The following is a 23,785-nucleotide window of genomic DNA, read 5'->3' on the forward strand; positions in this document are numbered from 1 at the left end:
ACAGTGTTTTCGGTGCTGTTTCTGGAAAATAAGTGACCATGGGCCCCAAGAAAGCTTCTAGTGCCAACCCTACACCAATAAGGGTGAGAATTCCAATAGAAATGAAGAAAGAGATCATTGATAAGTATGAAAGTGGAGTGCGTATCGCCGACCTGGTCAGGTTGTACAAGAAACCCCAATCAACCATCGCTACTATTGTGGGCACCAGAAAGGCAATAAAGGAAGCTGTTCTTGCCAAAGGTTTAACTGTGTTTTCGAAACAAAGATCGCAAGTGATGGAAGATGTTGAGAGACTCTTATTGGTGTGGATAAATGAAAAACAGCTAGCAGGAGATAGCATCTCTCAAGCGATCATAAGCGAAAAGGCTAGGAAGTTGCATGAGGATTTAATTAAAAAAATGCCTGCAACTAGTGCTGATGTGAGTGAATTTAAGGCCAGCAAAGGTTGGTTTGAGAGATTTAAGAAGCGTAGTGGCATACATAGTGTGATAAGGCATGGTGAGGCTGCCAGTTCGGACCACAAAGCGGCTGAAAAATATGTGCATGAATTCAAGGAGTACATAGAGACTGAAGGACTGAAACCTGAGCAAGTGTTTAATTGTGATGAAACAGGCCTGTTTTGGAAGAAAATGCCAAGCAGGACCTACATTACTCAGGAGGAAAAGGCACTCCCAGGACATAAGCCTATGAAAGACAGGCTTACTTTGTTGATGTGTTCCAATGCTACTGGTGATTGCAAAGTTAAGCCTTTATTAGTGTATCACTCTGAAACTCCCAGACCATTCAGGCAAAAGAATGTCCTCAAGGAGAATTTGTGTGTGCTGTGGAGGGCAAACAGTAAGGCATGGGTCACTAGGGACTTTTTCTATGACTGGTTTCACCATGCATTTGCCCCCAATGTGAAAGATTACCTAACTGAAAAGAAATTAGAACTTAAGTGCCTCCTGGTGTTAGACAATGCCCCTGGTCATCCTACAGACGTGGCAGAGCGACTTTATGGGGACATGAAATTCATTAAGGTGAAGTTTTTGCCTCCTAATACCACTCCTCTCCTGCAGCCCATGGACCAGCAGGTTATTGCAAACTTCAAGAAACTGTACACAAAAGCTCTGTTTGAAAGGTGCTTTGTAGTGACCTCAGAAACTCAATTGACTCTAAGAGAGTTTTGGAGAGAGCACTTTAATATCCTCAATTGTGTAAATCTTATAGGTAAGGCTTGGGAGGGAGTGACTAAGAAGACCTTGAACTCTGCTTGGAAGAAACTGTGGCCAGAATGTGTAGACAAAAGGGATTTTGAAGGGTTTGAGGCTAACCCTGAGAGGATTATGCCAGTTGAGGAATCCATTGTGGCATTGGGAAAGTCCTTGGGGTTGGAGGTTAGTGGGGAGGATGTGGAAGAGTTGGTGGAGGAGGACAATGAAGAACTAACCACTGATGAGCTGATAGATCAACTTCAAGAGCAAGAGGCCAGACCTGAGAAAACTGGTTCAGAGGAGGGGAGAGAGAAATTGAAGAAGTTGCCTACTACAAAGATTAAGGAAATCTGTGCAATGTGGCTGAAAGTGCAAACCTTTATGGATGAGTATCACCCTCACACAGCTATTGCAAGCCGTGCTGGTGATTATTACACTGACAATGTTGTGAAACACTTTAGGGAAGTCATAAAGGAACGAGAGGTACAGGCCACTATGGACAGATATGTTGTGCGAAAGAAGTCCGGTGACTCTGAAGCTGGTCCTAGTGGCATTAAAAGAAGAAGGGAAGTAACCCCAGAAAAGGACTCGACACCTCAAGTCTTAATGGAAGGGGATTCCCCTTCTAAACACTAACACTCTCTCTCCCCTCCTCCCATCCCATCAATCATCACCAGATCTTCAATAAAAGTAAGTGTCATGTAAGTGTGCATGCCTTTTTCAGTTGGTGTGTATTAAAATTAACATTTCATGTGGTAAAAAAAATTTTTTTTTCATACTTTTGGGTGTCTTGCACGGATTAATTTGATTTCCATTATTTCTTATGGGGAAAATTCATTCGCATACCGATTATTTCGCATAACAATGACCCCTCTTGCACGGATTAAAATCGGTATGCGGGGGTCCACTGTATCTGAATACATTCACCTCCTCCATACTCTCTCCCTCCAATCTGATATCCAATCTTCCACCACCTAATCTTTTTGTTATCCTCATAACCTTACTCTTTCCTGTATTCACTTTTAATTTTCTTCTTTTGCACATCCTACCAAATTCATCCACCAATCTCTGCAACTTCTCTTCAGAATCTCCCAAGAGCACAGTGTCATCAGCAAAGAGCAACTGTGACAACTCCCACTTTATGTGTGATTCTTTATCTTTTAACTCCACGCCTCTTGCCAAGACCCTCGCATTTACTTCTCTTACAACCCAATCTATAAATATATTAAACAACCACGGTGACATCACACATCCTTGTCTAAGGCCTACTTTTACTGGGAAATAATCTCCCTCTTTCCTACATACTCTAACTTGAGCCTCACTATCCTCGTAAAAACTCTTCACTGCTTTCAGTAACCTACCTCCTACACCATACACTTGCAACATCTGGCACATTGCCCCCCTATCCACCCTGTCATATGCCTTTTCCAAATCCATAAATGCCACAAAGACCTCTTTAGCCTTATCTAAATACTGTTCACTTATATGTTTCACTGTAAACACCTGGTCCACACACCCCCTACCTTTCCTAAAGCCTCCTTGTTCATCTGCTATCCTATTCTCCGTCTTACTCTTAATTCTTTTAAGAGTAACTCTACCATACACTTTACCAGGTATACTCAACAGACTTTTTTTTTTTTTTTTTTTTAACAAGTCGGCCGTCTCCCACCGAGGCAGAGTGACCCAAAAAAGAAAGAAAATCCCCAAAAGAAAATACTTTCATCATCATTCAACACTCACCACATTCACACATTATCACTGTTTTTGCAGAGGTGCTCAGAATACAACAGTTTAGAAGCATATACATATAAAGATACACAACATACCCCTCCAAACTGCCAATATCTCAAACCCCTCCTTTAAAGTGCAGGCATTGTACTTCCCATTTCCAGGACTCAAGTCCGAATATATAAAAATAACCGGTTTCCCTGAATCCCTTCACTAAATATTACCCTGCTCACACTACAACAGATCGTCAGGTCCCAAGTACCATTCGTCTCCTATCTAACATGCTCACGCACGCTTGCTGGAAGTCCAAGCCCCTCGCCCACAAAACCTCCTTTACCCCCTCTCTCCAACCCTTTCGAGGACGACCCCTACCCCGCCTTCCTTCCCCTATAGATTTATATGCTTTCCATGTCATTCTACTTTGATCCATTCTCTCTAAATGACCAAACCACCTCAACAACCCCTCTTCTGCCCTCTGACTAATACTTTTATTAACTCCACACCTTTTCCTAATTTCCACACTCTGAATTTTCTGCATAATATTTACACCACACATTGCCCTTAAACAGGACATCTCCACTGCATCCAACCATCTCCTCGCTGCTGCATTTACCACCCAAGCTTCACATCCATATAAGAGTGTTGGTACTACTATACTTTCATACATTCCCTTCTTTGCCTCCATAGATAACATTTTTTGACTCCACATATACCTCAATGCACCACTCACCATTTTTCTCTCATCAATTCTATGATTAACCTCATCCTTCATAAACCTATTCGCCGGCACGTCAACTCCCAAGTATCTGAAAACATTCACTTCTTCCATACTCCTCCTCCCCAATTTGATATCCAATTTTTCTTTATCTAAATCATTTGATACCCTCATCACCTTACTCTTTTCTATCCTCACTTTCAACTTTCTACCTTTACACACATTCCCAAACTCATCCACTAACCTTTGCAATTTTTCTTTAGAATCTCCCATAAGCACACTATCATCAGCAAAAAGTAACTGTGTCAATTCCCATTTTGAATTTTATTCCCCAAAATTTAATCCCACCCCTCTCCCGAACACCCTAGCATTTACTTCCTTTACAACCCCATCTATAAATATATTAAACAACCATGGTGACATTACACATCCCTGTCTAAGACGTACTTTTACCGGGAAGTAGTCTCCCTCTCTTCTACACACCCTAACCTGAGCCTCACTATCCTCATAAAAACTCTTTACAGCATTTAATAACTTACCACCTATTCCATATACTTGCAACATCTGCCACATTGCTCCTCTATCCACTCCATCATATGCCTTTTCTAAATCCATAAATGCAATAAAAACTTCCCTACCATTATCTAAATACTGTTCACATATATAGTTCAATGTAAACACTTGATCTACACATCCCCTACCCACTCTGAAACCTCCTTGCTCATCCGCAATCCTACATTCTGTCTTACCTCTAATTCTTTCAATTATAACCCTACTGTACACTTTTCCTGGTATACTCAGTAAACTTATTCCTCTATAATTTTTACAATCTCTTATGTCCCCTTTCCCTTTATATAAAGGGACTATACATGCTCTCTGCCAATCCCTAGGTACCTTCCCCTCTTTCATACATTTATTAAACAAAAATACCAACCACTCCAACACTATATCCCCCCCTACTTTTAACATTTCTGTCATGATCCCATCAGTTCCAGCTGCTTTACCCCCTTTCATTCTACGTAATGCCTCACGTACCTCCCCCACACTTACATTCTGCTCTTCTTCACTCCTAAAAGATGGTATACCTCCCTGACCAGTGCATGAAATTACTGCCTCTCTTTCTTCCTTAACATTTAAAAGTTCCTCAAAATATTCTCGCCATCTACCTAATACCTCCACCTCCCCATCTACTAACTCCCCTACTCTGTTTTTAACTGACAAATCCATACTTTCCCTAGGTTTTCTTAACCTGTTTAACTCACTCCAAATTTTTTCTTATTTTCATTAAAATTTCTTGACAGTGCCTCTCCCACTCTATCATCTGCTCTCCTTTTGCACTCTCTCACCACTCTCTTCACCTTTCTTTTACTCTCCATATACTCTGCTCTTCTTATAACACTTCTGCTTTGTAAAAACCTCTCATAAGCTACCTTTTTCTTTTTTATCACACCCTTTACTTCATCATTCCACCAATCACTCCTCTTTCCTCCTGCCCCCACCCTCCTATAACCACAAACTTCTGCCCCACATTCTAATACTGCATTTTTAAAACTATTCCAACTCTCTTCAACCCCCGCACTACTCATCTTTGCACTAACCCACCTTTCTGCCAATAGTCGCTTATATCTCACCTGAACTTCCTCCTCCCTTAGTGTATACACTTTCACCTCCCTCTTACTTGTTGTTGCCACCTTCCTCATTTCCCATCTACCTCTTACTCTAACTGTAGCTACAACTAAATAATGATCCGATATATCAGTTGCCCCTCTATAAACATGTACATCCTGGAGCCTACCCATCAACCTTTTATCCACCAACACATAATCTAATGAACTACAGTGGACCCCCGGTTAACGATATTTTTTCACTCCAGAAGTATGTTCAGGTGCCAGTACTGACCGAATTTGTTCCCATAAGGAATATTGTGAAGTAGATTAGTCCATTTCAGACCCCCAAACATACACGTGCAAACGCACTTACATAAATACACTTACATAATTGGTCGCATTCGGAGGTGATCGTTATGCGGGGGTCCACTGTACTTTCATTACGTGCTACATCATACCTTGTATATTTATTTATCCTCTTTTTCATAAAATATGTATTACTTCTTTCAACGTACCAGCCGTATCCCACCGAGGTGGGGTGGCCCAAAAGAAAAAACTGAAGTTTCTCCTTTTAAATTTAGTAATATATACAGGAGAAGGGGTTACTAGCCCCTTGCTCCCGGCATTTTAGTCGCCTCTTACGACACGCATGGCTTACAGAGGAAGAATTCTGTTCCACTTCCCCATGGAGATAAGAGGAAATAAACAAGAACAAGAATTAGAAAGAAAATAGAAGAAAACCCAGAGGGGTGTGTATATATATGCTTGTACATGTATGTGTAGTGTGACCTAAGTGTAAGTAGAAGTAGCAAGACTTACCTGTAATCTTGCATATTTATGAGACAGACAAAAGACACCAGCAATCCTACCATCATGTAAAACAATTACAGGCTTTCGTTTTACACTCACTTGGCAGGACGGTAGTACCTCCCTGGGCGGTTGCTGTCTACCAACCTACTACCTACAATATGTATTACTTATTACCAAATCTATTTCTGCACATAGCTCAATTAAAGGCTCCCTATTTACATTTACCCCTGGCACCCCAAATTTACCTACTACTCCCTCCATAACATTTTTACCCACTTTAGCATTGAAATCCCCAACCACCATTACTCTCACACTTGATTCAAAACTCCCCACGCATTCACTCAACATTTCCCAAAATCTCTCTCTCTCCTCTACACATCTCTCTTCTCCAGGTGCATACACGCTTATTATAACCCACTTTTCACATCCAATCTTTATTTTACTCCACATAATCCTTGAATTAATACATTTATAGTCCCTCTTTTCCTGCCATAGCTTATCCTTCAACATTATTGCTACTCCTTCTTTAGCTCTAACTCTATTTGAAACCCCTGACCTAATCCCATTTATTCCTCTCCATTGAAACTCTCCCACTCCCTTCAGCTTTGTTTCACTTAAAGCCAGGACATCCAGCTTCTTCTCATTCATAACATCCACAATCATCTCGTTCTTATTATCTGCCCAACATCCACGCACATTCAGACTTCCCACTTTGACAATTTTCTTCTTCTTATTCTTTTTAGTAATCTTTACAGGAAAAGGGGTTACTAGCCCATTGTTTCCGGCATTTTAGTTGACTTTTACAACACGCATGGCTTACGGACGAAAGATTCTTATTCCACTTCCCCATGGATATAAAAGGAAAAGTAATAAGACCAAGAACTATTAAGATAAAGTCAAAGAAAACTCAGATGAGTGTGTATAAATAAACGTGTACATGTATGTGTAGTGTGACCTAAGTGTAAGTAGAAGTAGCAAGACTTACCTGTAGTCTTGCATATTTATGAGACAGACAAAAGACACCAGCAATCCTACCATCATGTAAAAACAATTACAGGCTTTCGTTTTACACTCACTTGGCAGTACGGTAGTACCTCCCTGGGTGGTTGCTGTCTACCAACCTACTATAATTTTTGCACTCTCTTTTGTCCCCTTTGCCTTTATACAAAGGAACTATGCATGCTCTCTGCCAATCCCTAGGTACCTTACCCTCTTCCATACATTTATTAAATAATTGCACCAACCACTCCAAAACTATATCCCCACCTGCTTTTAACATTTCTATCTTTATCCCATCAATCCCGGCTGCCTTACCCCCTTTCATTTTACCTACTGCCTCACGAACTTCCCCCACACTCACAACTGGCTCTTCCTCACTCCTACAAGATGTTATTCCTCCTTGCCCTATACACGAAATCACAGCTTCCCTATCTTCATCAACATTTAACAATTCCTCAAAATATTCCCTCCATCTTCCCAATACCTCTAACTCTCCATTTAACAACTCTCCTCTCCTATTTTTAACTGACAAATCCATTTGTTCTCTAGGCTTCCTTAACTTGTTAATCTCGCTCCAAAACTTTTTCTTATTTTCAACAAAATTTGTTGATAACATCTCACCCACTCTCTCATTTGCTCTCTTTTTACATTGCTTCACCACTCTCTTAACCTCTCTCTTTTTCTCCATATACTCTTCCCTCCTTGCATCACTTCTACTTTGTATAAATTTCTCATATGCTAACTTTTTCTCCCTTACTACTCTCTTTACGTCATCATTCCACCAATCGCTCCTCTTCCCTCCCGCACCCACTTTCCTGTAACCACAAACTTCTGCTGAACACTCTAACACTACATTTTTAAACCTACCCAATATTATCCCGATGCCAAATGACTTCAAAAAGGCGATACATGACATGCCCATGTGCTCTGCCCCAGGCCTTGACTCCTGGAACTTTGTGTTCATCAAGAACTGCAAGAAGCCCCTGTTAAGTGCTTTTAACATTCTATGGAGAGGGAGCATGGACACAGGGATCGTCCCACAACTGCTAAAAACAACAGACATAGTCCCACTCCACAAAAGGGGCAGTAAAGCAATAGGAAAGAACTACAGACCGATAGCGTTAATGTCCCATATCATAAAAATCTTTGAAATGGTTCTAAGAAGCAAGATCGCCACCCATCTAGATACCCATCAGTTACACAACCCAGGGAAGCGTGGATTTAGAACAGGTCACTCCTGTCTGTCCCAACTACTGGACCACTATGACAGGGCCTTGAATGCTCATAAAGACAAACAGAATGCAGATGTAATATACACAGACTTTGCAAAAGTCTTTGACAAGTGTGACCATGGTGTAATAGCACACAAAATGTGTGATAAAGGAATAACAGGAAAAACTGGTAGATGGATCTATAATTTCCTAACAAATAGAACACAAATAGTAGTAGTAAACAGAGTAAAGTCTGAGGTGGCTACGATGAAAAGCTCTGTTCCAAAAGGCACAGTATTTGCTCCCATCTTATTCCTCATCCTCATATCTGACAGAGACAGGGATATAAGCCACAACGCCATGTCTTCTTTTGCAGATGACACTCAAATCTGCATGACAGTGTCCTCCATTGAAGACAGTGCAAGACTGCAGGGAGACATCAACCAACTCTTTAAATGGGCTGCAGAAAACAACATGAAGTTCAATGATGAGATATTTCAATTACTTCAATATAGAAAACATGAGGAAATTAAAACTACATTGGAAGATAAAATAAATTCCAACCACACAATAGAACGAAAAACTAATGTAAAAGACCTGGGAGTGATCATGTCAGAGGATCTCACCTTCAAAGACCATAACATTGTATCAACTGCATCTGCTGGAAAAATGACAGGATGGATAATGAGAACTTTCAAAACTAGGGAGGCCAAGCCCATGATGACACTATTCAGGTCGTTTGTTCTATCTAGGCTGAAATATTGCTGCACACTAACAGCACCTTTCAAGGCAGGTGAAATTGCTGACCTAAAAAATGTACAGAGAACCTTCACGGCACGCATAACTGAGATAAAACACCTCAATTACTGAGAATGCTTGAAGTTCCTAAACCTGTACTCCCTAGAATGCAGGCAGGAGAGATACATGATTATATACACTTGGAAAATCCTAGAGAGACTAGTACCAAACTTGCACACGAAATCACTCCCTATGAAAGCAAAACATTCAGCAGACGATGCAACATCCCCCCCAATGAAAAGCAGGGGTGCCACTAGCACGATAAGAGACAACACAATAAGTGTCAGGGGCCCAAGACTGTTCAACTGCCTCCCAGCATACATAAGGGGGATTACCAATAGACCCCTGGCTGTCTTCAAGCAGGCACTGGACAGGCACCTAAAATCAGTACCTGACCAGCCAGGCTGTGGTTCATATATCAGGTTGCATGCAGCCAACAGTAACAGCCTGATTGATCAGGCCCTGATCCACCATGAGGCTTGGTCACAGACCAGGCCATAGGGGCACTGACCCCCGGAACCCTCTCCAGGTATACTCCAGGTATATGTATGAGGATATACCAAAAGAAACCTAGCTGTCTTCACAAGAACTGGATATGTTTCTGATGAGCTAGGCCGTGGCACTTATGTTGGACTGTGTGCAGCTAGAATCAACAGCCTAGTTGACCAGCCCATCAACGAGGAGGCCTACCTGAAGTGTGTTCTGGGGTCAGTGCCCCCGCAGTCTGGTCCATGACCAGGCCTCCCAATGGATTGGGGCCTCATCAACCAGGCTGTTACTGCTGGCCAGAGGCAGTCCAACATATAAAACACAGCCAGGCTGGTCACAAACTGACTCTGGAAACAGACTCAGTTCCCTTTTGAAGACAGTTAGGGGGTCAACTGATAATATGTGGTGACGGTGACTTCCAAAATTATCTTCAAATATCCTTCAGTTATTTGAAAGGGTTGATCTCCAACTCCTGGGCCTTTTGAAGGCACTAAGTTACAACTCCTGGTACTCTTAGAGGGTGATGGAGGGTATAATGAGAGCAGGAGCTACCTCTCTTGGGCACATAGCAACCAAAATATATCTAGTTTTTGTAAAGTGCTATTCAAGAATTTCATTGTTTTGTACATCAGATTCAGCATATTTCTTCTTTTTGATATGAAAAGAATAAGTCATTAGACTTTATTTAAGCAAATTTAAAATTTAATTTTAGTTGAAATTCACTGTATATATAAGATAAAAAAACATTACGACTTACCTCTGTTGTAGTTAATAACATCTTGCTTAAGAATTTCAGCTGCTAACTCCTTTAGTTTTTGTTTTGTATATGAGTCAGTAGACAAAGTCTCTGGCTCTTCAGTCATAAGCTTGAGAGAAAAAAATTAATTAATGCTTCAAACAAACAGATAATCAGGTGTTAGAAAAAAGAAAATGACAGCCATCTCTCTCACCCATCTAAGTTACCATCGGGTAATGGTTTGCTTGGCAAAGTACTGAATCTTATAGGTATGTGTGAGAGCATTGACTGCAATACACTGGGGAAGATGTAACTTCACACAAGGAAATTTTATATTATTACTATCAAATAAAAGTTTTATTTCCCTTTGAGTCCCATACAGAAATTTCACATCTTGCTGTATTCTCATCTCTTGAGAGGCTGCATCCAAATGTGGATGCATAAAGCTGACAAGAATTCTTCCTGCATTACATATGCAGAATGTAAGTGGTTACAAAGCCAAAAGTACACGAGTGATGATGATAGTGTTGAATGATGATGAAAGTTTTTTCTTTCTTTTTAGATTTTCCTTTTTTTAAGGGTTTTCTTTCTTTTTGGGTCACCCTGCCTTGGTGGGAAAATGCCAATGTGTTAAAAAAAAAAATGTATTTTTTTTTTCAACAAACTGGCCATATCCAACCGAGGCAGGGTGGCCCAAAAAGAAAGAAAATCCCCAAAAATAAAATACTTCCATAATCATTCAACACTTTCACCTCACTCACACATAATCACTGTCTTGCAGAGGCACCCAGATACAACAGTTTAGAAGCATATATAACATACCCCTCCAAACTGCCAATATCCCAAACCCCTCCTTTAAAGTGCAGGCATTGTAGTTCCCATTTCCAGGACTCAAGTCCGGCTATATAAAAATAACCGATTTCCCTGAATCCCTTCACTAAATATTACCCTGCTCACACTCCAACAGCTCATCAGGTCCCAAATACCATTCATCTCCATTCACTCCTATCTAACACGTTCACGCACGTTTGCTGGAAGTCCAAGCCCCTCGCCCACAAAACCTCCTTTACCCCCTCCAACCTTTTTGAGGACGACCCCTACCCCGCCTTCCTTCCCCTACAAATTTATACGCTCTCCATGTCATTCTAGTTTGATCCATTCTCTCTAAATGACCAAACCACCTCAACAACCCCTCTTTAGCCCTCTGACTAATACTTTTATTAACTCCATGCCTCCTCCTAATTTCCACACTCCGAATTTTCTGCATAATATTTACACCACACATTGCCCTTAGACAAGACATCTCCACTGCCTCCAACCGCCTCCTTGCTGTAGCATTTACAACCCAAGTTTCACACCCATATTAGAGTGTTGGTACTACTATACTTTCATACATTCCCTTCTTTGCCTCCATAGGTAACGTTTTTTTGTCTCTACATATACCTCAATGCACCACTCGCCTTTTTTTCCTTCATAAATCCATCCACTGACACTTCAACTCCCAAATATCTGAAAACATTCACTTCTTCCATACTCCTCCTCCCCAATTTAATATCCAATTTTTCTTTATCTAAATTATTTGATATCCTCATCACCTTACTCTTTTCTATGTTCACTTTCAACTTTCTATCTTACACACAACAATATAGAGGCATATATAAAGATACAATACAAAAAGTGACCTGAAATAATATAATAAACTTCATATAGAATATAATATCAGGGCTCCAATTATATATATACCATCCTATTAAACATCCCATCAAACTACCTATATCCCAAACCCCTCCTTTAAAGTGCAAGCACTGTACTTCCCATTTCCAGAACTCAAGTCCAGCTATATAAAAATAACCGGTTTCCCTGAATCCCTTCACAAAATACAGTAGACCATTATTTAGCACGATCTGAGTATAGCATGATTGAAGAATTGTGAATTGTCCATGGTTATTTACCGGTCTAAGAATCCTCATGCTTTGAAAGGTGTAGATAAAAACACCTTACCAGTAAATTGGAGGTCAAACCAGTCAGCATGGATGACAGAGGAAATATTTATTGACTGGTTTAAGCATCGCTTTATTCCTGAAGTCAAGTTTTACCTGCACAGCATGAACAGCTGTATAATGTATTGCAGGGTAAAACAGCCTAGAGAACCATTACAGAATTTTTGCACACTCCAATACAACCATCAATTTCAATACCAGAACCTCTACCATGCACTTCTGTCGACAATCAACAACCATCCACCTCAGCCCAGTAGGGCCACACCATCCATATCCACTCTCTCCACAATCATCCACACACACCATTACCCACAATTTAAGGTAAGAAATACTATTATTTCTATTGCATTTGTAGTCTTAAGCAGTAATATATCACGACAATGAACTACAATTACATATTCACTTTATTTTTGTAAGATGTGTTGTCTAAAAAAAAGTTGTTTGGCTTTTTGAGGGGCTCAGAGGAACGTAACCCTATTTTTCCCTCAAGTTCTTCAGTTCATTTAGCACGATTTTACCTAACACGACATTTTCAGGAATGTAACTACCGTCCTAAATAACGGTCTACTGTATTATTGTACTCACATTCCAACAGCTCGTCAGGTTCCAAAAACCTTTCGTCTCCATTCACTCCTATCTAACATGCTCATGCACGCTTACTGGAAGTCCAAGCCCCTCACCCACAAAACCTCTTTTACCCCCTCCCTCCAACCTTTTCAAGGATGACCCCTACTCCACCTTCCTTCCCCTACAGATTTATGTTAAAGGGAAAATAACTGATAGTTAAGTACTGAAATGGAAGGCTACAAAAAAGTACCACTGAGAGCAATGAAGATAGACACAGGTGCAAAGCAAGCTTTAATAGTGATAATGTTTTGTTTTATGTAAGTCTTTATAATTTGACTTGATGAAATGATATCACAATAAAAGCCTTCTCTGTCCCTGTGGAATTTTCATCTAAAAATATTATATAAATTCACTTCTTACTTGCATGTGCCAGTCTGATCCTGCTCTGACATATGGGGTAGAACGTGGCTTGTAGTTTAGCCACAGAAGAGACAAATTTACAACCTGTTTCTTTTGAGCAGTAGAGGACAATGACACAGCAGAGGCTGAAGATTTTGAAGCCTGAAAAAATATAGTTTTCTTTATTACATACATACTGTTATATCTTCGAAATTGGTCCTCCTGTGTTATTTAAATATTGTAAGAGCATGTGTTCATCACTTAATATTATAGTGCGAAAGTCCCCGTTTATAGCTAAAATAGAGACTTTCGGCGTTATATTATTATCTGTTAATATATGAAAAATACCATGGTATTATCACTATTATTGTTATTATCGCTATTATCGTTATTATCGCTATTATCGTTATTATCACTATTATCGTTATTATCACTATTTTGTAATTATCACTATTATTTTAGTATTATTGTTAGGTAGGATTTCTTGTGTATATAGAGTTTAAGTCTCAGAACCATCTGGTGAATTGTTCAATTGTTTATGTCCGGCTGGCTGACGTGGCTCAGCTGATCCAACCTGACGACACGTCAACAGACTGGCAAGTAGTCAGTCTGCTCCCTGCTCTAGCCCTGACAACTGATCGTATATTGGCTCTTACGGTGTACAGTTTGAATGGTTTTGAGAATTGGACTCTAGAGCTGACTCACTTTGTTCCTCATTACTTTGAAAGACTCTTTTGATATTTATATTCTTGGTCAGTTCAGTAATCCATAGATACTTTACGGCCAGATTCAAAGGTCTTGTTAAATCTTGTACCTTTTGTATTTTGAGTTTACAGTCTTGTTAAGAAAGAGACATAAATATTAATGAGGACTTAGATACAGGAAGAATAATTAAACTTCCTTATTAATGAGACATTTCCATGATTTTGAACTAAATGTATATGGTAAATTTATTGTACAAAGTATTAAGTTACATTAACTACAAAGAGAAGATGAAGTATTGTATTTAAATACTTTAATAAATTTGAATATTTTTCTATGGAGTTTCCCAGTTGAAATTATTTCCCCAAGACTCTAAAATACCTTTAAATAACTCGGATCCAAAAATCTTGTTGCATAAGAAATAAATGGTAACAGGCCACATTTTGAAGTTCTTTAAAAAATTTCTTATTCGCAACACATACATGCATGTATGCATATGTACGTGTGTGTGTGTGTGTGCGAGAGAGAGAGAGAGCATATTAGAAGTGAGAGGAGATAAATGGTTTTTGGGACTTGATGAGCTGTTAGAGAGAGAGTAGGGTAATATTTTGTGAAGGGATTCTGGGAAACCAGTTGGCCAGACTTGAGTCCTGGAGGTGGGAAGTAGAGTACCTGCACTTTAAAAGGAGGGGTTTGGGATATTTCCTGTTTAGAGTGCCATCTAAATTGTCTTATCTATGTGCCTCTGCAAACAGTGACAGTGTGAATGATGGTGAAAGTGCTTTTTTTTTGGGGGGGAGGGGGGGTCACCTGCCTTGGTGGCAGACAGCTAGCATGTTGGAAATATATATAAATAATTTTTTCAATACACTGGCTATCTACCACCAAGGCAGGGAGCCTCAAAAAGAAAGAAACACTTTCACCATTATTCACACATAATCATTGTCTTTGCAGAGGTACCCAGATATGACAGTTTACCCCAAACTGCCAATATCCCAAACCCCTCCTTTAAAGTGCAGTCATTGTACCTCCCACCTCCAGGGCTCAAGTCCAGCTAACTGGTTTCCCTGAATCCCTTCGCAAAATATTACCCTGCTCACACTCCAACAGTTTGTCAGGTCCAAAAACCATTTGTCTCCATTCACTCCTATCTAACACACTCACACATACTTGCTGGAAGTTCAAGCCCCTCGTCCACAAAAACCACCTTTACCCCCTCTCTCCAACCTTTCCTAGGATGACCCTTACCCCATCTTCCTTCCACTACAGATTTATAGACTCTCCAAGTCATTCTCCTTTGTTCCAGCCTCTCTAAATGACCAAACCACCTCAACAACCCCTTCAGCCCTCAGAATAATACTTTTAGTAACTTTACACGTCCTCCTAATTTCCACACTACGAATTCTCTGCATAACATTTACACCACACATTGCCCTAAGACACAACATCTCCACTGCCTACCATCCTCCTCCTTGCTGCAGTATTTACAACCCATGATTCACACCCATATAAGAGTAGATTCCTTTCTTTGCCTCCATGGATAACATTTTTTGTCTCCAGAGATACTTGAAAGCAGCAATCACCTTTTTCCTTCATCAATTTTATGGTTAACCTTGTCCTTCACAAACCCATCTGCTGACAAGTCAACCCCCAAATATCTGAACACATTCACTTCTTCCATACTCCCTCCCTCCAATGTGATATCCAATTTTTCCTTATAAAATACAATACAATTTTCATTTATTTAAATCGTTTGATACCCTCATCACCTTTCTCTTATCTATGCTCACTTTCAAGTTTCTTCCTTTACACACCCTCCCAAACTCATCCACTAACCTTTGCAACTTTTCTTTATAATCCTCCAAAAGCACAGAATCATCAGCAAAAAGTAACTGTGTCAACTCCCATTTTGCATTTGATTCCCATAATTTAATCCCACCCCTCTCTCCAACACCCTAGCATTTACTTCTTTTACAAACCTACTTATAAATATATTAAACAACCATGGTAACATTACACATCCATGTCTAAGGCCTACTTTTACTGGGAAGTAATCTCCTTCTCTCATACACATCCTAACCTGAGTCTAACTCTCCCCATAAAAACTATTTACAGCATTTAGTAACTCACTACCTATTCTATACACTTGCAACATCTGCTACATTGCTCCCCTATCCACCCTATCATATGCCTATTCTAAATCCACAAATGCAATGAAAACTTCCCTACCTTTATCTAAATACTGTTCACATATATGCTTTAATGTAAACACTTGGTCAACACATCCCCTACCATACACTTTACCTGGTATACTCAGTAAACTTTTTTTTTTTTTTTCAACAAGTCGGCCGTCTCCCACCGAGGCAGGGTGACCCAAAAAAGAAAGAAAATCCCCAAAAAGAAAATACTTTCATCATCATTCAACACTTTCACCACACTCGCACATTATCACTGTTTTTGCAGAGGTGCTCAGAATACAACAGTTTAGAAGCATACACATATAAAGATACACAACATATCCCTCCAAACTGCCAATATCCCAAACCCCTCCTTTAAGTGCAGGCATTGTACTTCCCATTTCCAGGACTCAAGTCCGACTATATGAAAATAACCGGTTTCCCTGAATCCCTTCACTAAATATTACCCTGCTCACACTCCAACAGATCGTCAGGTAAACTTATTCCCCTATAATTTTTACAATCTATTTTATCCCAATTCCCTTTATATAAAGAAACTATACACGTTCTCTGCCAATTCTTAGGTACTACCTTCCCCTCTTTATTACATTTATTGAACAGAAATACCAACCACACCAACATTATATCCCTCCTGCTTTTAACATTTCTGTCATGATCCCATTTGTTCCAGTTGCTTTACCCCCTTTCACTCTATGAAATGTCTCGTGTACCTCCTCACACTCACATCCAGCTCTTCTTCACTTCTAATAGATGTTATACCTCACTGGCCAGTACATGAAATTACTGCCTCCCTCTCTTCATCAACATTTAAAAGTTTCTCAAAATATTCCCGCCATCTTCCCGGTACCTCCAACTCCCTATGTACTAACTTCCCTACTCTGTTTTTAGCTGACAAATCCATTCGTTCCCTAGGCTTTCTTAACCTGTTTATCTCATTACAAAAATTTTTTTTTAAGAAGTTAGCCATTTCCCACCAAGGCAGGGTGATCCAAAAAGAAAGAAAAAACTTTCATCAACACTTTCACCACCATTCATACATAATCACTGTCTTTGCAGAAGCACTCAGATATGACATTTCAGATGTCACTCCAAACAGCCAATAATCCAAAACCCCTCCTTTAAATTACAGGCATTGTACGTACTTCCCACTTCCAGGACTCAAGTCGTGCTAACCAGAAATCACAGTGCAGTTATGTCCCTCCCTGACAGTTTTATTCTTCTTATTTTTAGTAAGCTGTATTGGAAAAGGAGTTACTAGCCCATTGCTCCTGGCATTTTAGCTGACTTTTACAACACACATGGCTTACAGAGGAAAGATTCTTATTCCACTTCCCCATGGATATGAAAGGAAAAGTAATAAGAACTAGAGCTTTTTTTTTTTTAACAAGTCGGCTGTCTCCCACCGAAGCAGGGTGATCCAAAAAGAAAGAAAATCCCCAAAAAGAAAATACTTTCATCATCATTCAACACTTTTACCTCACTCACACATAATCACTGTTTTTGCAGAGGTGCTCAGAATACAACAGTTTAGAAGCATATATGTATAAAGATATACATATCCCTCCAAACTGCCAATATCCCAAACCTCTCCTTTAAAGTGCAGGCATTGTACTTCCCATTTTTAAGATAAAATCAAAGAAACTCAGATGAGTGTGTATACATAAATGCGTACATCCATGTGTAGTGTGACCTAAGTGTAAGTAAAAGTAGCAAGATATACTGTATATATTAATAATAATAATTTGGAATTTTATTATTCTTGAATGCCTGTTCCTTCAAAAAACTCACAAGCACTAACCTATTAATTAAACTATAGATGCAATAACGAACATGAAATATTAAAGTTGATATCGAAGAGTGACAGAATGATCATCAGGATTATAGGCTTTAGAAAAAAGATGTGCTTTCAACTGAGACTCAAAAGCTTGAACAGCTTCCTGATTCCTAACAAACATCACAAAACAATCTAGGAACTACACAAATTATCAAAACTAAATGCTGAAACCAAATTTACATGAAAAGTGTATTGTCCTATGCAATATGCAGGTTAAGTTAGGTAAGGTTTGTCAGGAAACAAGACGAGTGTTTCCTGATGCAGGTCTTAGTCATATGATGATCTGCTGTTGGAGCTTTAGGTCATCTGACAGAGGCCTTCCACTGGCTTACCAGTCCACCCCTTTAAAAATTATGGTCATAATTATAACCATTGTTCTGCAAGATGCAGTATAGTTTTGTGTGTTCTTAGCAAAGAATGCAAGAATAAAATGGTAATAATGCAAACAACTGCCAAATTTGCCAGATATGGTTTCTAATACTCACCTTGTCACTTATTAAGGGTGTAGTGCTGGACACTTCATTATCTTGTAGTTGTATAAATTTATTTTTGTTTTTATTTTTATTTTTTTTCTTCTTAGGTTTTGATGGAATGTCTGAAGACAAATTTTCATTCCCTTTTAAATCATTCAGAGTCTCAACATTAAAATTCTGCTTAATATTGGAGATTTTCTTCATTATCTTGGTAGAGTATTCTTGTTTTACTGGGTTTTTCACTAGTCTCTTTGCATTTCCATGTTGAAGCAGATGATGGGATGGTTTTTCCTTTCTGTTTATTCTGATTTTCCCCATTGCTCAACTGTAAGTAATAAAATATAACCAAATAGTGTAATTACATCAAACAATATATTCCGAGAGACACTAATATGCAATACCAAAAATGTTAAGAGAAACTGCCTTGTGATTTAAAATATAAGTACATGTGTCTAAATTATTTACAACTTAGGGACCTGGATGGAAATAAACCCCTTTCATAAATGATAGACACAATTTGCATTAACTGGAAATATTATTAGAGAGCATCTAGACAGTGAAACAAACTTTATTTTTAACTCACTGAGTACAAAATACCTGTTTAACAGGTGAAACATTGTCTAATAGTTTCCATTTACTGTAACTTGTGTGTCTATCATCTATAACTCATTGTTATTCCAGTACCAGCTCATTATAAATCCATTTTGGCATTTACTGTATTGAGACATCCTAGGTTAATCCAATTTCACATTCAATACTGACTAATGTACAGGTATTGATAAAAATATAAAATACAAAATACAGTAGTATTTTTTTTAATTATACACAGTACCATAATACCAATATGTGAGAAAGGAAAAGTCCCTAATATTTTCTAACTGGGAAAGAATTCTCTGATACCTAAATTTTCAGCAAACACTAACCTACCGTAGATAAGATAAGATTTTGTTTAACTTTTTAACCCAGAGGGTTAGCCAACCAGGATAATCCAAGAAAGTCAGTGTGTCAAGGATTATTTTTTTTTATTAATGCATCAGCCATTTCCCACCAAGGCATGGTGACCTGAAAAAGAAGAAGAAACACTTTCATCATCATTCACATCATCAATGTCTTGCTAGAGGTGCACCTATACTACAGTTATAAAACTGCAACATATCGACACCCCTCCTTCAGAGTGCAGGCACTGTACTTCCCATCTCTAGGACTCAAGTCCGGCATGCCAGTTTTCCTGAATCCCTTCATAAATGTGATCTAGCTCACACTACAAAGGCACATCAAGTCATAAGCCCCTACCACGCCTTGCTTCCACTACAGGTTTATACACTCTCCAAGTCATTCTATTTCATTCCATCCTCTTTAAATGTCTGAACCACCTCAACAAACCCTCTTCAGCCCTCTGGATAATACTTTTAGTAACCCTGCACCTACTCCTAGTTCCCATACTACAGATTCTCTGCATTACATTCACACTGCACATTGCCCACAGACACATCATCTCCACTCCCTCCAGCATTCTCCTTGTTGCAACATTCACCACCCATGCTTCACACCCATTTAAGAGCAATGATATAACTATACTCTCATACATTCCCCTCTTTGCTACCATGGATAACGTTCTTTGTCTCCAAAGACTCCTCAGTGCACCACTCACCATTTTTTCCTTCAAAAATTCTATGATTCACCTCATCTTTCACAGACCCATCTGCTTACAAGTACACTCCCAAATATCTGAATACATTCACTTCCCCCATACTCCCTCCCTCCAATCTGACATCCAATCTTTCATTACCTAAATTTTTTATCCTCATCACCTTACTCTTTCCTATGTTCACTTTTAATTTCCTTCTTTTTACATATCTTAACAAATTCATCCACCAACCTCTGCGACTTCTCTTTAGAATCTCCCAAAAGCACAGCGTCGTCAACAAAAAGCAACTGTGACAACTCCCACACCTCTTACCAACACCCAAGCATTCACTTCTCTTACAACCCCACCTATAAATATACTGAACACCCATGGTGACATCACACATCCCTGTCAAAGGCCTACTTTTAGTGAGAAATAATCTTCCTTTTTCCTACATACTCTAACCTGAGCCTCACTAGCCTCTTAACAACTTTTCACTGCTTTCAGTAACCTACCTCCTATTCCATACAGTTGCAACAACTGCCACACTGCCCCCCTATCCACCCTATCAGATGCCTTTTCCAAATCCATTAATGCCACAAAAACCATGTTTCACTGTAAACACTGTAAACCCTACTCTTCCTAAGGATTCCTTATTCATCGGAGATCCTGCTCTCCATCTTACTCCTAATTCTTTCAATAATAATTCTACCATACACCTTACCAGGTATACTCAAGAGGCTTATTTCCATATAATTTTTACACTCTTTTGTCCCCTTTGCCTTTATACAAGGGAACTCTAAATGCTCCCTGCCAATCCCTAGGTACCTGACTGCTCTTTCATACATTTATTAAATAAAAACACTAACCATTCCAAAACTATATCCCCACCTGCTTTTAACATTTCTGTCTTTATCCCATCATTTCCAACTGCTTTAACCCCTTTCATTCTATCCAGTGCCTCATGCATTTTCCCCACACTCAAAACTGGCTCTTCCTCACTCCTACAAGATGTTATACCTCCCTGCAAAATGCACGAAATCACAGCTTCCCTATCTTCATCAACATTCAACACTTCTTCAAAATATTCCTTCCATCTTCCCGATACCTCTAGCTCTCCTCTCCTATTTTTAACTGTCAAAATCCGTTCATTCCTTAGGCTTTCTCAACTTATTAATTTCACTACATAACTTTTCTTATTCTCAAAAAAATTTAAGAACATAAGAATGGAGGAACACTGCAGAAGGCCTACTGGCCCATGCGAGGCAGGTCCTTATCAAAACGACTACTACCTAAAGCTTCCCTAGAAATAACTCCCGTACCCAATGACACCAATCATCTTACCCACTCTCTCATTTGCTCTCTTTTTACATTCCTTCACCACTCTTAACCTTTCTTTTTTCTCTCCATATACTCCTCCCTTCTTGTATCACTTCTGCTTTGTAAAAAAACTCTCATATGCTAATTTTTTTCTATCTTACTACTCACTTTACATCATCATTCCACCAATCACTCATCTTCCCTCACGCACCCACTTTCCTGTAATCATAAACTTCTGCTGAACACACTAACACAAGATTCTTAAACCTACCCCATACCTCTTCTACTTCATTCCCTATATGTACTCTCATTCACCCATTTTTCTTTCAATAGTTGTTTATATCTTACCCTAACTGCCTCCTCCTTAGTTTCCTCTATTAATATGCACATCCTGAAGTATACCCATCAATCTTTTATCTACCAATACATAGTCCAACAAACTACTGTCATTATACCCTATATCATATCTTATACAGTGGAACCTCGACTTACGAGTGCCCCAACATACAAGTTTTTCGAGTTACGAGCCGTCACTTAGTCGATTTTTTGCTCTGCGTTATGAGCCAAAATCCGAGTTATAATCAAGCTTCAGAATGCTGCCACTAGTTGGTGCAGCAAATGCCACAACATCCGCTCAACAGTGCACGTGTTTACCTTGCCGTGAAAGCATTTCTCTTGTGTTATGCTTGCATTTTGTGCAGTTATTTTGCCAAATTTCTTTTTTCCAACCATGGGTCCTAAGAAAGTAATTGCAAAGGACAGTGCTGAGAAGAAAAAGAGGATGATGTCCACTGAATTAAAGAAAGAAATCATAACCATGAGCGAGGTATGCGGGTTGTGGACTTGGCCAGTGGACCCTCAGATATCAGCCATTCTGGACATAGGCCAAATCAGATTTTGGCCATGTTTTTTTGGCCAAAATTCTATCCTGGATTTTGGCCAGCAACTCCAAAATCGGCCATATTGTACACGTCCACCCACCACACATTTCGTTATAATGCATTGTTTTTTGTGGTAGTTTATTGAGTGCGACTGCAAAATAAGCCACCATGGGCCCAAAGAAACACGTTACATAGTATAAAAAACATGCAATGTTTATATGCAATGTATGTTTAATAATAATCACTCTTGGGTACATTAACCCTTAAACTGTCCAAACGTAGATCTACATTCACTCACGTGGCGCTCCGAATATATTTTGAAAAATTAAAAAATAGTTTTTTCTTTAACCCTTAAACGGGGGTCGTCCCACAGTTACTAAAAACAACAGACATAGCCCCACTCCACAAAGGGGGCAGTAAAGCAACAGCAAAGAACTACAGACCAATAGCACTAACATCCCATATCATAAAAATCTTTGAAAGGGTCCTAAGAAGCAAGATTACCACCCATCTAGAAACCCATCAGTTACACAACCCAGGGCAACATGGGTTTAGAACAGGTCGCTCCTGTCTGTCTCAACTATTGGATCACTACGACAAGGTCCTAAATGCACTAGAAGACAAAAAGAATGCAGATGTAATATATACAGACTTTGCAAAAGCCTTCGACAAGTGTGACCATGGCGTAATAGCGCACAAAATGCGTGCTAAAGGAATAACAGGAAAAGTCGGTCAATGGATCTATAATTTCCTCACTAACAGAACACAGAGAGTAGTCGTCAACAGAGTAAAGTCCGAGGCAGCTACGGTGAAAAGCTCTGTTCCACAAGGCACAGTACTCGCTCCCATCTTGTTCCTCATCCTCATATCCGACATAGACAAGGATGTCAGCCACAGCACCGTGTCTTCCTTTGCAGATGACACCCGAATCTGCATGACAGTGTCTTCCATTGCAGACACTGCAAGGCTCCAGGCGGACATCAACCAAATCTTTCAGTGGGCTGCAGAAAGTTAGTTAGTTTAATATGTTTATTATGCACCCCATACCCATCCTGTGGGCGGTAGTCAAAAGATTACAGAGGTACATAATGGGTCCAGGGACTGGGCCTCAAAGTTTTGATAGCTGAGCAAGTTACAGAGGCAATGAATTCACAATTTACAAAGGTAATGAACTCACAATTTACAAAGGTAATGAACTCCAGGTAGGTCTAGTCACAATCATTACAAGTTACAAAGGTATTTACAGATTACAGAGGTACACAATGGGTCCAGGGACCGGGCTCCAAAGTTTTGATGGCTGAACTAGGTACAAGGTAATGAACTCACAAGTTACAAAGGTAATGAACTCACAAGTTACAAAGGTAATGAATACTGTAAGAATGGTTACTTACGTTTATACATGGCTGCAATCATGAACAAATTTTAGAGTAATGAGCAATTCACACTTCCACACCCGGTCACAACTGTAGTGAGTTATTGGTGCAAATGTTGATTGCTG

At 39.4% G+C, this 23,785-nt stretch overlaps 1 protein-coding gene across 2 annotated transcripts in view; it reads right to left on the minus strand.

Moving 5' to 3' along the window:
- Noc1 (Nucleolar complex protein 1) overlaps positions 1-23,785 on the minus strand; it is a 197,057-nt gene that overhangs the window by 164,076 nt on the left and 9,196 nt on the right. Inside the window, exons 2-5 of one of the 2 annotated variants that reach the window (XM_070083842.1) lie at positions 19,387-19,521; positions 18,472-18,784; positions 13,274-13,414; positions 10,308-10,416 (exon numbers count right to left, since the gene is read on the minus strand). In XM_070083842.1, coding sequence (XP_069939943.1) covers positions 10,308-10,416; positions 13,274-13,414; positions 18,472-18,777 — 556 coding nt within the window. In that variant the 5' untranslated portion in view covers positions 18,778-18,784; positions 19,387-19,521. The remainder of the gene's footprint in view (positions 1-10,307; positions 10,417-13,273; positions 13,415-18,471; positions 18,785-19,386; positions 19,522-23,785) is intronic. The other variant, XM_070083835.1, reaches the window with a different exon arrangement.

This window comes from Cherax quadricarinatus, chromosome 1 (genome assembly GCF_038502225.1).
Source record: "Cherax quadricarinatus isolate ZL_2023a chromosome 1, ASM3850222v1, whole genome shotgun sequence".
Taxonomy (NCBI): Eukaryota; Metazoa; Arthropoda; class Malacostraca; order Decapoda; family Parastacidae; genus Cherax; species Cherax quadricarinatus.